This window comes from Puntigrus tetrazona, chromosome 8 (assembly GCF_018831695.1).
Source record: "Puntigrus tetrazona isolate hp1 chromosome 8, ASM1883169v1, whole genome shotgun sequence".
In the NCBI taxonomy this organism is placed as follows: domain Eukaryota; kingdom Metazoa; phylum Chordata; class Actinopteri; order Cypriniformes; family Cyprinidae; genus Puntigrus; species Puntigrus tetrazona.
In genome coordinates this window covers 2,491,324-2,508,372 of record NC_056706.1, presented here as the reverse complement: position 1 = coordinate 2,508,372, position 17,049 = coordinate 2,491,324, and the positions used below count along the sequence as shown (strand labels likewise).

Here is a 17,049-nt window from a genome sequence, read left to right as displayed (position 1 = left end):
AAATCAGACCTGCCCACTTGGATGGAGGTACTTTTTTGGTCCTTAAAAATCTTGACCACCATTCGTTGGCTTTAAAAAAATGTCATTGTGACTGCATTCATCTGAAACTTGTTTGTTATGCTGTTTGAAAGACTCTAAATGCTCTGGATGTACATGCATGTATTTATATCACCCTAAAACGTGTTTTTAGAGTGGAAGGACTTTTTTTCAGATGTTATGAAGATGCACGAAATGTTGAGCAAGAAAACACAAACGTAATTTCTTTAAGTCAAACCGTTTATTAAATCAAGGCTTTCATTTTCTATTTATTCGTACAACCATTATTAGTGGACGCAGCGCTGATCGGAGAAATCAGCGTCACATCCTTTGGGTTGTCAATGGCTCGCGTCTCTCTCTCACACACACACACACACACCGAGAAATCAATTACAACGGCCAGAAACCGCTCGCCATCCGAACGAAATATAAAAGGGCATCCGAACGACAATGTTTGAAAAGAATTGGCACAAATTAATACTTCATCTTTCAGAAGAAAACCAAACGGAAAAATCTACATTTACAAACGCAATGGCCGATTAAAAGAAAAAGCGGATTTTAGATGATTTCGGGGGCTCAGCACAATAAATACTTTCCCAGGCTTTCCTTGTGGCGTGAAGGAGTCAAAGCTAGCGTGAGGAGAGGTGTGTGTGTGTGTGTGTGTGTGTGTGTGACTGACAGATGCAGGATCTCTGAGAACAGCAGCAGCTACAGGACTGGATTGGGCAGCTGAAGCGCTCCATCATGTCAGGATGGTGTCGTCGATCTCTTCGTTGGAGTCGGGAAGGCCGGAGATCTTCTTCAAGGATCTGCGGTAACATTCTGACAGCAGCTCGTTGCTGGCCGAGTCCAGGATCGCGCTGATGCTCTGAAACCAAGCCACACGTGCAAACCTTTCAATATTTGCAAAGCAAAGCAAACATTAAACGCGAAGTAGAAAGACTTCAGCAAGTTTTTAAAATAATTAACGCCGGTTTCTTTTATTCCCTGACGCCTCTCGCTGTGGAGCGAGGTTCAGAGGCACTTCCTTTACCCCGAGGCTCATTCAGGCCTTTGCAGTTTACAGTTTTTATTATTAAAAAATATACAAGCGAAGCCAGTTCAGGTGAGAAAGGTGACGCTAAAGTAACAATGCATTATTTTCCGTAAAAAGTAACTACGCTGCAATTACCGTTTTTAAGGAGTACTGCAATGCTGTAATACATTAAACGAGCCTTCATCAGGAGCTATGTTCATTCACATTTTTAAACATTGCATAAAAATGCTGGACGTAAATGATGTGCATAAAATCTTATGATGCACACAAAATCGTGCGTCAATTATGTATTTTTAATATTTTTTTATCTGATAAAAAATAGTGCATTAAAATGTGAAAATTTTGCACAAAAATGGACAAAAAAAAACATGGAAAAATGAATAAATTCCTCAATGCACAGCAAAAAAAAAAAAAAATTATATATATATATATACACACATATACACACACACATGTTTTGTTTTAAATATCAGCATTAAAAAAAAATAAAAAAATCAGCATCTAAGTTGGTAATTTTTTTTTTTTTACCCCAAGATTTTTACTCCTGCATTATCTTTAATGACAAAAAAAATCTATACATTTTACATACATTTAGATAATTTACAGAAAAAAAGGAGCCTGACCTGCATGCCGTCTTCTCCCTGGCGCAGCCGCAGCAGGCTGACGAGTGTGTGCTCGCTCTGAGCTCGGACGCTGGTGTTCTTGTCCTTGGTGTTGTCCAGCAGGGCTTTGATGACCGGTTTGACCAGAGCGGGCTCCAGAGCGGGAGTCTCGGCCTCCTTACACACCCACCACAGCACGCGCTCCGTCACCAGACGGATGTCACTCGACTGGTTCTGCAGACACTGGGAGACGCACAGACAGATCACCGGGGAGAGTGACGCGATATTAACTACAGTTAAGCAAAAGTATTTTTCAATGCTTTGTAAAATTATGCCAGAAACATTTCCTTTACAATAGTAATGTAACTCTTAAAGTAATAATAAAAACGTGACACTGATTTACTATTATTAGTGCCATCAAACAATTAGAATTTAAATTGCATCTAAAATATATATATTTTGTTTGTATACATTTACTATATATATATATATATATATATATATATATATATATATATATATATATATATATATATATATAATTTTTTTTTTTAATTATATATATTTATATTCAGATAATTTATATTATAAATAAAAACACATGCATATTTCAGAAAAATTGTTTATATATTATATTTATATATATATATATACACACACACACACACACACGTTTACACAGCACACATTTATATACTATGCAAACAAAAACTATTTTGGATGCGATTAATATTATAAACATTTTTATCCATGTATTAATTTATACGCTACACACCGTTTTCTTGTGCCGCCCCTCATTTGACAAGAAAACTAAAAACTACGTTGCTATGCATCAAATTTGCTTACATTTAAAATCACCGATTAAATTGATGTTTTATGAAATCATTCAACTTTTTTTCATTCATTACAAATGTTCATTAAAAAGATTAGGATAAAAATCACAATTCCATAATTTCAGTTTACTCCAACGTAGCCGTTTACGTTCATCCTTGAGTTCTAAGAAATACTTTCCTTTTAATTGTTTGAAATAAATATTTTGAGTATTTTTGTCAATTGTATTCTTTTCCATATTATCCAGCCCTCAGCTACACGACAAATTGCATCCCATAATGCAAAGTGCTCGAATTAAATGTTTTGAAACTAATTATCTAACAATGAGAAATACGATAGTGCCAATATTTACCATTAATTAATATTAAATGCATTTGAACAAGTGTATGGCTCGCTGTGAAGTGTGTGGAGAGTCAGTCTCACCTTGACGAACTGTGTGATGATGCGGGGCGAGATGCTCTCCGGTCCTCCTGAGCGGAGCTGGTGTCTCATCAGGTAACCCATGGCTCTGATGCCACTGCAGGCGATGGGGATCTGCAGAACACACACACACGAAAATCTAATGTCTGCAGCACACTTACACAACAGAGCTCGCATGAAACGGCAAGATCTTGTGAAAATCGTAAGCTCTTATCTCATTCAAGTCAAAGGTTTCTTGCACATTTTACAGATTCAATATGACCTGGGAATTTGAGTGTGGAAAGATTATTTCATGCATTTACGAGCAGCTATAACCCAGAAGTATTACGAATTGCAATATCATTTCAATGCATTGCTTACAATAATTCAACAATTCTGTCCCGCAACATGCAGAAGTAGACCATTTATTCGGTCATGGAGAATTCAGATTCTCTAAATGTCATGAAAAAACACTGTTTGTAGGGCTGGGCGACATAAAAAAAATTGATATTGCAATATTTTAACTTTTACGATATTCAACATATATGTTTGCATTTGCTTTTAAGTTATTAGATAGAAGATAGAAGATTAGATAGAAGAGCTATTGTTACAAAGTATACAAAATGTTTAGTGCAAACGTAAGCATTTAAAAAAATAAAATAAAAAAATCTTTACCAAGTGATCACTTACTGCTTTTAAGTTAACATATAACCTACAAGTAACTGAAGTGATGCAAAACAAGTTCAGAACGTGCATTCGGGCATTTTTGGTTCATGCAATTGACGTTTTCCACCGTCCAACTGGGGGAACTGTGTTTTATTTTATAACAGTAGTAATTCTGACCTGCAGTAGCCTATGTTTCTCTGTTCAAACAACAGCGGTTGAGTGCTTTTATTCAGTGATCACGAACAATACAGTCGACATCTCATAACAAAACACAAACTGGTTTTCTTTTCTGATTCGGGGATTTAAACATGATATCTGGCAACCGAAATAATAAACGCTACCTCGTGCCTCTTATTGGACGCTCTGCGAGTTCTTTTGGGAAAGTATGCCTGAATCTGAAATATTCTCGCATTTTACATCAAAACTATTGCAATATAATCGATAATAATTGTTTGTATTACTTTTTTTGTTTGTTTTATTGTTAATACTTTTTTTTACATTTTTATCAGGTAACTTACTTTTAGAGGTTCTTAATTGTCTATTTCAGAATAGGGACAATAGCCTAGAAACACATTTTTCCACAGTCTTGTTTCCTGTACTACTTTAGTATTTTCCATGCGGTGTTAGAAACCCTGGGTTTAATTCAGTATGAAAAGCAGCTGCAGTGGGCATTTATAAAAAGCGTGGATTTAGGAACGTTTTAAAGGCTTAAGCAACGACATTTTCCTACGTTTTGAACATTTTAAGATTTATCTGGCGCTGAAGGCAGGCGTTTGTTGACCTCACGCGAGTTGGACTTTCTGCTGATTCCCTGCGGACTCTTACTCTGTCTGCGGTGGCGCTGGATAAGACGGCCTCCAGCACAGTCGAGCTGTACTCCTCCGAACACAGCCGGTCAGGAGCGGATTTCACAGCGATAGCCAGAGCCAAACTACGTCCGTGACGCACCATCCAGTCCACGCCAGACACATCCGCTGCAGACGAACAGAAAGCATGAGAGGATGCATCTCGTCCCGAAGCACTGGCAGGCCACAGATGTGTGTGATCTTACCGAGGACATGCTGCTGTAACACATTCTTGAGCTCTTCTTCTGACAGGAAGGCACACAGCTCGCCGACACAGCCTGCAGAGGCCATTCTCGTGGCATCCTACACACACACACACACACACACACACACACACACACACACACACACACACACACAGAGGTAAGACAACAGTGACGCACTCACACAACCACATCCTGTGCTAGTTATTGTTTTAAAGACAAAGATCACATGCATTCATATTCTTGCATGTCTTCAAACATAGATGTAATAGGAGCAGAATTATGAAATAATATATGTGTGTGTATATATATATATATATATATATATATATATATATATATATATATATATATATATATATATATATATATATACACACACACACACACACATATATGCACACACACACACATATGCACACACACACACACATATGCACACACACACACACACACATATATATATATATAGACAATCCTTAAGTATTGACTATAATAGAACAAAAATAATGTTCACAAATAGCTATATATACACACATATACACACACATACACACACAATACACATACATATATACATATATATATATACACACACATACACACATATACACATGTATATATAAATATAAATTTAAAAAAATTTTATAAATTTAAAAATTATAAAATTATAAATTTTAAATATAAAAATATAAATTTTAGTTTACCCATAAATACTACTACAATAATTACATATTTAAATTTTAAAATACATCTGTGTCGAGTAAACAAAAAAAACTAGCAGTGTTTCACCTCTGATATAGGTCTCGATTAGTTAACCGTAATAACCCTGACCAGCAGCTGTACCTCATCGTGTCCCAGCATGCCCAGCAGCGTGGTGGTGATGTTCTTCCTGATGGTGGGGTCGACCTTTGCCCCTGCACCCTGGATGACGAAGCGCAGGGCCTGCAACATCGTCTCCCTACAGAAGTTACATCAGAAACCTTAATATAAGCTAGAGCAAGGCTTTTATTTTAGGGTCCCTTGACTGGCTGCTTACTAGCATGCATGTTATTAGCCGTTTATTACTGATTTGAATGTGTTTTTGGTCAAACGCAGGAGAGACTTTTTCAGTGCAGTATCGTATTTGCAATCTATATCCTGCAAACTGCCTCAGAAGCGCGCGTTTGCCTTTTTACCTGACTCCAGAGTCCTCCGCGTTACGAATGGCCGACAGCTGTTCGGTGAATAGCGGATCTACTTTGGCGTGTATGGAGACCAGCTGACCCAGAGCCTCTGCCGCCCGCAGCCTCACGGCCCGGCTGGAGTCCTGGAGGGCTTTCAGGAAGGTTGTCTGGAGCTGAGGCAGGAAGGGCTTCAGAGCGATGCCCACCTGAACACGAGAGGGAGAGACGAGGCATGAGTAGGGAAGCACCGGTGGACCAACCATACGAATTTGTCTTTTTCTCGGGCGATTTTTGCAGAAGCGAACGCGTAATTTGTGCACAACACATAAGAGCCGCTTTCTCAATCTGTGCAAAACATACTAACTTTTGACAAAAATGAGATGCTTTTTTCGTAAAGAAGAACTTGCTCGCAATTTTGAAAAGCCAGAAGTAAACGCTGGTTCTGTGCAAAAGGATGATTTTTATTTTCCCTTAAAAAATACGTAGACTTTGATTTAAAAAGCGCCTTCTGTCGCTCCTTTGTTTAACGTTACTTGATTTAACATTTTGGAATCATTTATATATAGCATACTGTCTCACTGTATCATAAACAGATGCAGAATGCTGCTTGAGTAACATGTTTGAATACGTGCTGATTGTAACTATGCAGTTGCCGCCTTTAATTTCACAAGGTTACAGTTCACCTAAACCTAAATGCCGACGTCGTCTTGTACTGAATGTATTTACTGCACAGGAGTTAATTTTAGATTGTTACAGTTACTGTTTTCAATAGCCAGAAGCCAGTTTGTCCTGCTAAACATCAAATAAACATCTTATATATATGTTGGTTCTTTCTTGTTGGTTGCATTAAAGGAAAAAAAATAAATAAATAAAAATCGGTAATCGGTATTTTCGTAAAAAATCGGTATCGGTGCATCGCTAGTTATGAGTGCGAGTGAAGGGTCAAACTGATGGACACTGACTTTGGCCAGCAGCAGAGTGAGCGTCTCCAGCAGAGCTGTCTTCACAGTCCAAGCGAAACGGTCTCCTAGGATACGGATGAGCGGTCCGGTGATGTTGACCACAGACGGCCGCAAAGCCTCCGCTGAGGTCAGCTTAATGACTCCGCCCAGCGCTCGGGCCGCTTCCTCCTTCTGCTCGGGACTTCCTGTCAGCACTCCTTCCCTCAGCACGGGGAGAATACACGTCACTCCCTGAGGAAAAACACGCAGGATTAGTCCTGGACTATCACTGTATTTATGGTTATTTGTGACTCTGGACCACAAAGCCTGTCATAAGGGTCAATTTTTTATATTGAGATTTGAAAAGCTGAATAAATAGGACAATGCAATTTATGCACAGAACAATATTAAGGTTGATATACAACTATCTGACAACCTGGAATCTGACGATGCAAAGGAAAAAAAAAAGTTTTTAGCAATACACATTACTATTCAAATATTTTTAACATTTACAGTGAGAAATTGACAAAATATCAAAATATGGAACAGGATTTTTAATTAATATCCTAATGGTTTTTGGCATAAAAGAAAAAATGGATAATTTTGACCCATACAATGTATTGCTGGCTATTTCTACAAATACCGCTTTTGTGCTCCAGGCTTTTGAATTAGCTTATTTTTTATATTTTCAGTTTTAAAGTTCTATTTTTTGTTGATGCATTGACACCATTTCAGTTAGTTAACAAATAAGTATTAATTGTTAATATTTATTTTTAACTATATTCTATTTTTATATTTCTTTTTAGCCATTTTTAATTTTTTCCTAAATAAATTCCTATATATTTGCTTTTGTCATTTTTGGTTTGCTTGTATCATTTATAATAATTCTATTTAGCCTTTTCTTTTAAAATGTGTATTTCACAAATGATTTCAGCTTTAATATTTTTTTATGTATTTATTTATTTTTAGTACTTATTTTTATTTTCAGTTAGTTGCCAATGTAAAAATTACGTTGGTCTCTTTTTTAAAATAATTCCATTTAGCTTTAAATATAACTTTTTGTTTTAGCTATTTTAGTAATTCAACATATTTTTGGATTTCAGTTCTGCATTTTAAATCTGATACATGTAAAAAAAAATAAAAATAAAATTACTTTTAAAAACATACAAAAAAATACAATATTGGGATATTCTTTAGACATTATAATGAATGCATAGTGCATTATATAAAACCTTATGCGTTATAACATGAATAATCATAAAAACTATATTTACCATGAGAAATATAATGTATTGCAACTTAAGTGGATGAATTGTGTTCCCTAAATGTTATAAATGGTCATAATCTTAATAGCTATAACCACAAATATATAAATATAACACATTAAAACTGTTCTTATGAATGTTTATGAGATGATAAAAAATTTAAGTTATAATGTATAATGCATTATGATTACCCTTATAATGTACTATAAATACAGGGTTTATTGAAAGTGTTACTAAAAGTTATTTTAAAAGAATGTGAGCATATTTTGTCAAATATAGTAGGATAGCTGAATATTCCAAACCACATACTACTTTTTTTCTGAGTACTTGTTTATTGATTATGAGTCCACATACGCTCTGTAGTTTGTCTCTGTAAGTGATTCTTACCTTCTTGGGCAGACAGAAGCCAGGTAGGTGTTGACCTCTGACCTCAGCGGCAGCAGAGCGGATGTCCCTGTGCAGGTCATCAATCAAGGACAGCTGACTGCCAGCATCCAGTTTCTGCACAAATACAGTGAAGTTATGAGAACTGTATCAACCAAACGACAATACCAGTCATATTTCATTATTTCTTGTTTAAATCCTGGTAGTAGCATAAAATCAAAGGAGAAAGTAGTATGTTCTGGTGAACAAAGCATCATTTATTTAATAAAAAATGAAGTAAAAAACGATACATTTAATTTTATTACTAAAGCAACCTTTTTAAGATAAATATGATAAAAACATGATTTTTAATTAATTTCTTTTTAATGATTTTTATTAACTGAATATGTAGGAAGCCGCAGAAAAATGTACATAACTATATGCATAAATAGTCTTGACGCAAAGCCCCAGCAAAAATAATTACCACGAATGTGTCTGGGGAAAATACGAAGATATTTTAAGTGTGTTTCCTGACTCTCCATTTCCTCATTGATGCGCCTTTAGAGAGAATTCATTTTTAATGGTTAAGATTACAATGAGAGTTTTTGTTTTCGATTCTTTGCAGTTCCGCTAAATCTTAATTTACGCCTTTTATATATAGATATGCTTTTTATATTTAGATATAATTATCATGTCTGTCTCGCCGATTCTGTTTTTTAGTGAAGTGAGAATCGCTTCTGTTTAAGACGAGAAGGGCAGCATGTTTGTTTTTTTTATTTTAGAAAATCATGTTTTGTTGATATTGTCAGTGCACACAAAAAAGCAGAGCCTTTATATAGTTCCAAATGACGCATTACACTTACTTTTATCAGGGAAAATAATGTCAAAGAATTTAAAATGCAAGTGACTGCACAAACCATCATATTGCACATTTATTCTAATAGCGCATGTTAAACGTTTAAACACTACCATACGCTTGAATCTAGTATATCTAGATTTTTGTAGGCAATTTGTGAGTGATTTGAGAATGTGCACAAGTGACTAGATGATGTGGAGGTTGAACGAGTTTTGAAAAAGTCGCTTTGGGGCATTTTTCAGCTCAGAAATGACAGAAATAACTAATGCATGAGTAAAGTGAGTATATGTGTGTGTAGAGTTCATTGCAAAAGCCTCTAAAAGACATATTGATGAGAAATGAAGACATGTTCTCCGCACATAGTATATGGTCATAAAGTATGTGCTTAATCACAGCCTGAACCCATACAGAAGTACCAGTGCTTACATAGAAACCCCAAAAAAATGCTAATTTTAAAGAAAAGCACAAGACGTACTCAGAGGCTTTTCCATATGAACTCTTCATATATAACTTGTTTTTTGCAACTGAATTTGACACCTGAGATGTTATTCAAAACATCTCCACCTTATTGGAGGATCAAGGATAAAAAAAAAAAAAATAAAAAAAGTTTACTTGTGACTTAAGATTGGATCACATGATAACGCCCCGTAAAAACAAGGACTTTGAGACTCTTCTCAGGTACGCGGATGAAAGCATCTCTTACTTTTGTGATGGAGTTGATGGTGTCCCAGCTCTGGCTGAGCACCTCGGGGTTGGGGTCGTTCATGAGCCGCATGAGACCGGACAGCAGCATGCGCGTGTGAGCGCTGTAGTCCAGGCGCGTTCGAGAGAAGTACCCGTTGAGGATGGTGATGGACGCCTGCCTCAGACCAGCGTCTGCTCCTCGAGTGGCCTCCAGCAGATCCTCGATGATGATTCTCTGACCGACTTCATCCTCCACCGAGAGGACCACCGCCTGACAGTTGCTCAGCTCCTACGGAAGACCAGAAACGCCACTAGTACGCCAGCGAACACCGTTGGAAAGTGTTGAGTGTATCATTGGTCGAAATGGCGATTTCACGTTTTATACAGACGTCGCCTCTGCTCACCAAGTCTGCATTTACTCATTCACGTAATTTTTGCTACGGATGCAAAAAAAGAAAAATTAACTGGCTCTGGTGATTTTCACACATGCCATGCACATGTTACGTATAAGTGTGTAATAAAAAAAAATCTGCATTTATTTGATCAAAAATAAATGTCAGTGTATTGTAGAATGTAATTAATTGCTGTGAATTTTCAGCATTATTACTCCAGTCTTCAGTGTCACATTGATCCTTCAGAAATCATTCTAAAATGATGATTTGCTGCATATTAGAAAAATCATTTCTGATTTTTATCAATGTTGAAAACAGTTGTGCTTCAAGTTTTTGTGGATACTGTAATGCATTTAATTTTTCGGGATTCTCTGATGAATATAAGCTTAAAAGAACAGCATTTTTGAAACCGAAATCTTCTGTAATAATTATGCCATCTTGTAACATTACCGTCTTTTTGAATCAATGAAATTAACACGAGGAGTCTTTTCTTCTTTCTATTAATTTTTCAAAATGTCTCAGGGTTTCCACAAAAACCCAAATTAACAATGCAACCGTTTTTAACACACCGATAAACAGCAATTCTTCATTCATGGAATAATACATTTGGAAATTATACTTAATTTATGATCAAATCAACGCGGCCTTGGTGAGGAGAACAGACTCTGAAGAGCGTGTGTGACTGGTAATGGATGTAGTAGAAGCGATTGACAGCTGTGGTGTTCACCTGAAGGCACTCCTCTGAGCCCAGCTTGTCTTTGAGAGAGGAGAGCAGCGCGGGCAGAATCACCCCGAGGTGTCTCGTCAGAGCGTCTCCTGCCACCGCAGACAGGAAGGCGAGGACTCGCGTGTTTACAGGAGGAGCCGTCAGCTACAGGATAAAAATAAAGCGTTAAATAACACTATCTGGCATACAGCGCACGCTTAACAGTTAAAGGAACAGATCGCCCAAAAATGAAAATCAGCCCATCTTTTACTGTATGACGTCAGCCAAGAAGCCAGAACTCAAGTATTTACGTTATAATTAAATAGAAATATTTTTGTTAGAGGCAGGATAAATTGTTTAAAAAGCCAGACTGTGTTCAGTCATGTACACCTAAAACGGCTTCAGGGTGAGTAAAATATGTCTTAATTTAAAACCCCTTTAAACAGTCGCAAGGAATATTCTTGTCTCTGTCTGAAAACAGAAAGATACGTTATGATTGGCTGGCTTTATTTTTTGGATTCAGTGTACAGTCATTATTGCTAACTAAAACTAAAATGAAGAAAAAAAGAACTGAAAATAAAAACGTATTCTTAAGGTGGCCCTATTATGGAGTTTTCGTGCAGTGTGTAATGTAACGCAGCACTAGGCAAACGTAAGTTTTAAATCTAAAAGTGCATAAATGTATAAATTGTCTCTCAAAAGAAAGTGTTGACTTTGAACCATAGAAACGAGTTTTATGCCGACGCGAAACATTAGCATACGGTCGCCGCTTGTAGGTCTTTATGAACACGGCAATTCATTTATTAAATAATAAAAATAGCGATAACACGTTACACAAAGCAGTACCGGCCACACAAACATTATGAAATTGGACCAATCACCACAGATTAAAGTCATGCAAAGGAAAGTGTTTTTTGACCTTGCATGCATTTCAAACGATTGACTCCCAAAACCAAAATATGAACGCTTCATTACACGTGATAGGGGCGCTAATTGTGATTACAATTTTTTTAGCTGTTCAAGTGAAAACACTTATTCAAAATATTAACAAAAACTATTTTAGTGCATCAATGATACTAAAATAACGCTGGTTGGATGTACGAGTTATTGGGAGGATATAATGAGCGGCACATTTTTCAAGGACATCGAGATCCAATCTTTCAAATATCAAGAGACAAAATAAAACACTAGTAAGACAGTCTTGCCTGGTCTAAGTGGTCAGTTCTTGGCCAAAAAAAGCTTTTATTATATTGCTTTTGTTAAGTCTGGATATACAAGGTTACTAGACTTTGTTCATGCACAGATTAGTTGAATGCTGCTAGTAAAGAGAGCTCACCTTAGGCACGAGGTAAGGCAGGACAGATCGACTCTTCACAGCCATGACCTGCTTCAATCCATCCAACGCAAACTCTGACGTCTCCTCGTCCTCCTGAAACAAACAGCGAGCTCATTTTAGTGCATTTTAGCTCACCATACGTACTGCGTTGAAGCAGCCTGGAGGATGGAAACCGGCAGATGAGCAGCAGAGAACTAACAGTACTATATTTATTCATTTAATAATCAGAAATGTTTCTTAATCAGCACATCAGGATGATTTCTGAAGGGTAATGCGACACTGAAGAATCAGCAGCGCATCACAGAAATAAATGACATTTCACAAAATATTCAAATAGAAAAGAACTTTTTTAAAATCACATTTTGATTTTACAATTTTAACTGTTTAGCTTAGCTTTGACGAGCAAAGGAGTCTTTATACCAAAACATTTGAATTGAAGCGTATGTGTATTGAGTATGTTTCAAGCTCTTAAACAAATGATATTTTAAAATGTATATACTGTGTTTATAATATATATAAAATATATACACACATACATATACACACATACACATGTATATACATTCACACACACACACACTCACTCACACACTCACTCACTCACACACTCACTCACACACTCACACACACACACACTCACTCACACACTCACACACTCACACACACACACACTCACACACACACTCACACACTCACACACTCACACACTCACACACTCACACACTCACACACTCACTCACACACATTATTATATTATATATTTTTTATAAAATTGTGTTGCTTATTCATGTTTTAAATGTCCTTTAGATGAGGATTGTGGAAAGGGGTCAGTACCAGTTGCTTGAGCAGCATGGGCAGGATGTCGTCAAGGGCCTGGTGACCGATGGTGGTGTGGAGCTGCTCGAAGGTTTTGGCAGCCGCTTCACGAACCTCCTCCAGAGGATCACACAGGGCCTTACGCACGGTGGGAACCAGAGACTCAGAGAACACCAGAACCTGACACAAAAACATCGGTTTAGCACACAGCGAGGTGGACAGAAGAGCAGACTTCCTCAGCCGTGACTCACTGCGTCTTTGCTGGTGGACTTCATGATCTCGCTGAGGCCGATGCACACACCCTGCCTCTCGTCGCTCTTGTCCGAGCGCAGACCCTCCTCCAGGATAGGAATGATTTCAGGCAGGATCTTTTCACCCAGTTTCTTCACCAGGTCGCCCAAAGTACGAGCAGCGATCTGGTAACACGGATATAAACGTGATCGGCATAAGCAATAGAGACATTCACATTTTTCTTTACAGAAACATGGACTGATCCATCAGGCATCATGTTCTATTACTACCTAATACAAATTAATTATTATTTTCTTTAATATTATGGAAGTAAACATTTTCTTAAAATTAATAAGTGAAACAAATTACTTAAAATAGTATTAAAATTAACATACTTTATTATGAAAAATGTTTCTTAATTTTTATATATTTTCGAGAGACAATAAAGAGCATTTAAAATATAATAATTATGTTTTCTTAAAGATTACCAAACTAAACATTCATTATTATTTTCTCTATTAGGGAAATATCTTTACATTTTCTCAAATAAATATTAAGACAAACATTCATTTTTAATAACTATAATAATACTAATAATGTGCTTTAGTGAAAATTTTAGGAAAATAAACATTTTATTAACATTTATTATTTTGATAAAATGATCTAATAATTTTATTATTAACATACCACTTAATATACATACAATAAGCATTCATTTTCCTAATATTAAAATCAACAAATATTTTATTAAGTTTTTCATAATTTTTATTTTCTCAAATAAATATTTATTTAACCAGTAAGGATGATCATTTAAGAAAATAAAGAGAATGACATTGTATTTTCATGTTAACGGATTAAACAGTTTTTGTTTTATTAAACGATAAAAAAAGACAAATATATGAAACAAATTATGGCACACTCTGTGTGATGCTAAATACACACATGCTGCTAACATGGAAACAAATGCAGGCCAAAGAAATCATAAGGGGCTGTGGTTTGTTGCTGGACTGTACCGTTCTCTTGTCTGGGCAGGTGGAGGCCAGGAAGCCCAGCAGGAGAGTGAAGAGGGTGGGCAGGATTTCGCGCAGTGTTCGTGGAGTGTTTGACACCACGATCTTCCAGACGTGGAGAGACGCCTGTCTGACCACCAGCTGCGTGTCTGAGCGGCCCATGTAGAGCCCAGAAAGCACGCGGTTGCGTCTCTCCGCGCCCAGCGCTCCAATAATAGCCTGGAGAAATACAACACAAACATTTACGCTCAAAGTTTCCCGGGACACAACAAGAAGCGAGGGATGTATTTCGGTCTTTTAATGAAAGCCGTCAGGCGCTGTCCTGTGGTCTGCTCCAGAGCCTCATTACGGTTACCTTATTCGACTGGGCCGTGCCGAAATTGTCATCCTCTGATGCCGTCTCTGTTGTCATCTTTCCCGTTACCCCGGAGATGTGGAACAGCAGGTCGCCTAGCAACTGCACCGAGCTGAATCTAAGAGAACACAAACACTCAGCATCAGCATCCATCGGTATGGCAGCCGTCCTCTGAAGTGACGGAGGCCGGACGTTTGCTACCTGATCCTCCAGAGGTCGTCAAACAGACCCTGCTCCAGCTCTGGTAGAAGCAGAGCGATGGCAGTCTCGGCGTACATGCTGATGATGCGTTGGCCGGCGCGCAGGGCCGTGTCTCGCACATATTCGTTCTCATCGGCCAGAGCCTGAACACACACACACACACACACCCAGCCATCAAACAGAGACTTAGACAACTAGATAACAACATTCCTGTAAAAATAGTATAAACAAGTCAACAAGATAAAGAATGTTTATTTGCTGGTAGCAAAATATATGTGTTATATATGTGTGTGTATTTGGCACATATGTAATTTATTAATAGTTCCTGAAATTTTTAAAGAAACAGATTGATCCCTTGTTGCAGATTAACAAGCAACATTTACTAAGTGGAATATTTTCTTCATTTATATTTATTTTCTTAATATTTATCAATTAACATCAATTTATTAATATAATAAATCAAATAAATATTTATCTAATAATAAAAGAAAACATTTTAATATTAATAAGGTTCATATAACTTTCTCAAATAAAGAAAAAAAAAGTTGAAAAATCATTTATGATGAAAACACATTTCAGTATTTTCCTAAATATTAAGTTCACTTTTTCTTACTATTAAAATAAATACATATTTATGATTTTTTTTTTAACCGTTAATATTAAAGTTCTTGAACTCATTCTCATGAACAACAATTAATAATAATTTTGCATTAGGAAAATAAATCAACATTAAATATTAATATTATATAACATGTTCTGCAGGACTATGACCTCTCCCCTCTGAGGAAGTATGTAATCTAGAATTACACAAGTTTCAATCACATTAAATTATTATTAATAGAAAAAGAAATTGTACTGCAGAGGTGGCACAGAAGAACACAAAAGTGGTTTCTAGGGTTTTCAGACATTTAATGAGGCTCAGAGGTGGCATGAGTGTAATTCAAGTCCAAAATTCATGTTCAGATTAAAGTTTTAAATATCTAAATATTAGACTTAGAGGTGAGCTGCGGACAGTTATCTGAATCTGAACTGTCTATTACATCAATATCACAGTCGCAATCTAGTTTAATTTTTAAAAGTCGTCAGCTCTCATTCTCCTTAGTTCACCGAGAAAGCTGTGACTCACTTTAAATAAACGAGACTCAAACACGTGTGAATGAGACATTCTGTTATTATCCTCAATAGCTGCAATGTTTGTTAACATTAATTAATGCACTGTTAACTAACATGAATAAATGTTTAACCGTGTTTTCATTAACACTAACAAAGATTTAAAAATAGTGTAATAAATGCATTGTTTATTGTTTGTTCATGTTAATACATTAATGTTAATAAATGACACCTTATGAAGTGTTACCAGCTTTTCTTACTATATAGATCTATTTTTAACAGTTATACATAAAAAATATTATATATATATATATATATATATATATATATATATATATATATATATATATATATATATATATATAAATTAATTATTTTCCTGAATATTAAGTAAACAGTTCCTTAATATTATTATTAATAATAACAATGTTTTTTAACAATTCAAGAGTTTACATAAAATTAAAACCCAAGTGAATTTAAAAGCGTTCACCTTGAGGATGCAGGGAATTATGGGACCCACATACGGAGTGAATTTATCCCCAAAGGTCAGAGGGAGATAGATGAACATCATGATGTATCCGTCTCTGACGTGAGAGGCGATGTCCACTTTACTGGCCGTCTGAACCACGTCTGGCATCAGTTTATCCAGCTTCTCCACACCTAGCGCGGCCATAACTTCAGCCAAACCTAACAGACCAAGATAAAGAGGAATGAAGAACAACAGTAGAAACAGGCACACGTTCATATGCGTCTCTGCTGCCCTCTAATGGATGCAGGGATGCTTCTTCTCACCTTGAGCGGCACCGGATCGATCCACAGAGCTCTGTTCAGACGCCAGCGTCTCCATGAGCCACGGCAGCAGATCGTCGAAGCAGGACTCGCCCATTCCCTTCACCATAGCACCCAGAGCCTTCGCAGACACGGTCCGCACCTGATCGACAGACGCCGTTAAAAAAAAAGACACAGGTAATGCCAGCAGGCTTCAGAAGCTCCCACGGA

At 36.6% G+C, this 17,049-nt stretch overlaps 1 protein-coding gene across 1 annotated transcript in view; it reads right to left on the bottom strand.

Moving 5' to 3' along the window:
• Nucleotides 1-258: 258 nt before the first annotated feature.
• gcn1 (GCN1 activator of EIF2AK4) overlaps nucleotides 259-17,049 on the bottom strand; it is a 43,072-nt gene continuing 26,281 nt past the window's right edge. Inside the window, exons 40-58 of the mRNA XM_043246386.1 lie at nucleotides 16,843-16,981; nucleotides 16,541-16,737; nucleotides 14,941-15,083; nucleotides 14,740-14,857; nucleotides 14,388-14,603; nucleotides 13,395-13,559; nucleotides 13,162-13,323; nucleotides 12,328-12,420; nucleotides 11,013-11,156; nucleotides 9,913-10,182; nucleotides 8,378-8,491; nucleotides 6,747-6,977; nucleotides 5,797-5,990; nucleotides 5,465-5,579; nucleotides 4,622-4,718; nucleotides 4,396-4,544; nucleotides 2,929-3,039; nucleotides 1,696-1,917; nucleotides 259-904 (exon numbers count right to left, since the gene is read on the bottom strand). Coding sequence (XP_043102321.1) covers nucleotides 779-904; nucleotides 1,696-1,917; nucleotides 2,929-3,039; nucleotides 4,396-4,544; nucleotides 4,622-4,718; nucleotides 5,465-5,579; nucleotides 5,797-5,990; nucleotides 6,747-6,977; nucleotides 8,378-8,491; nucleotides 9,913-10,182; nucleotides 11,013-11,156; nucleotides 12,328-12,420; nucleotides 13,162-13,323; nucleotides 13,395-13,559; nucleotides 14,388-14,603; nucleotides 14,740-14,857; nucleotides 14,941-15,083; nucleotides 16,541-16,737; nucleotides 16,843-16,981 — 3,006 coding nt within the window. The 3' untranslated portion in view covers nucleotides 259-778. The remainder of the gene's footprint in view (nucleotides 905-1,695; nucleotides 1,918-2,928; nucleotides 3,040-4,395; nucleotides 4,545-4,621; nucleotides 4,719-5,464; nucleotides 5,580-5,796; nucleotides 5,991-6,746; nucleotides 6,978-8,377; nucleotides 8,492-9,912; nucleotides 10,183-11,012; nucleotides 11,157-12,327; nucleotides 12,421-13,161; nucleotides 13,324-13,394; nucleotides 13,560-14,387; nucleotides 14,604-14,739; nucleotides 14,858-14,940; nucleotides 15,084-16,540; nucleotides 16,738-16,842; nucleotides 16,982-17,049) is intronic.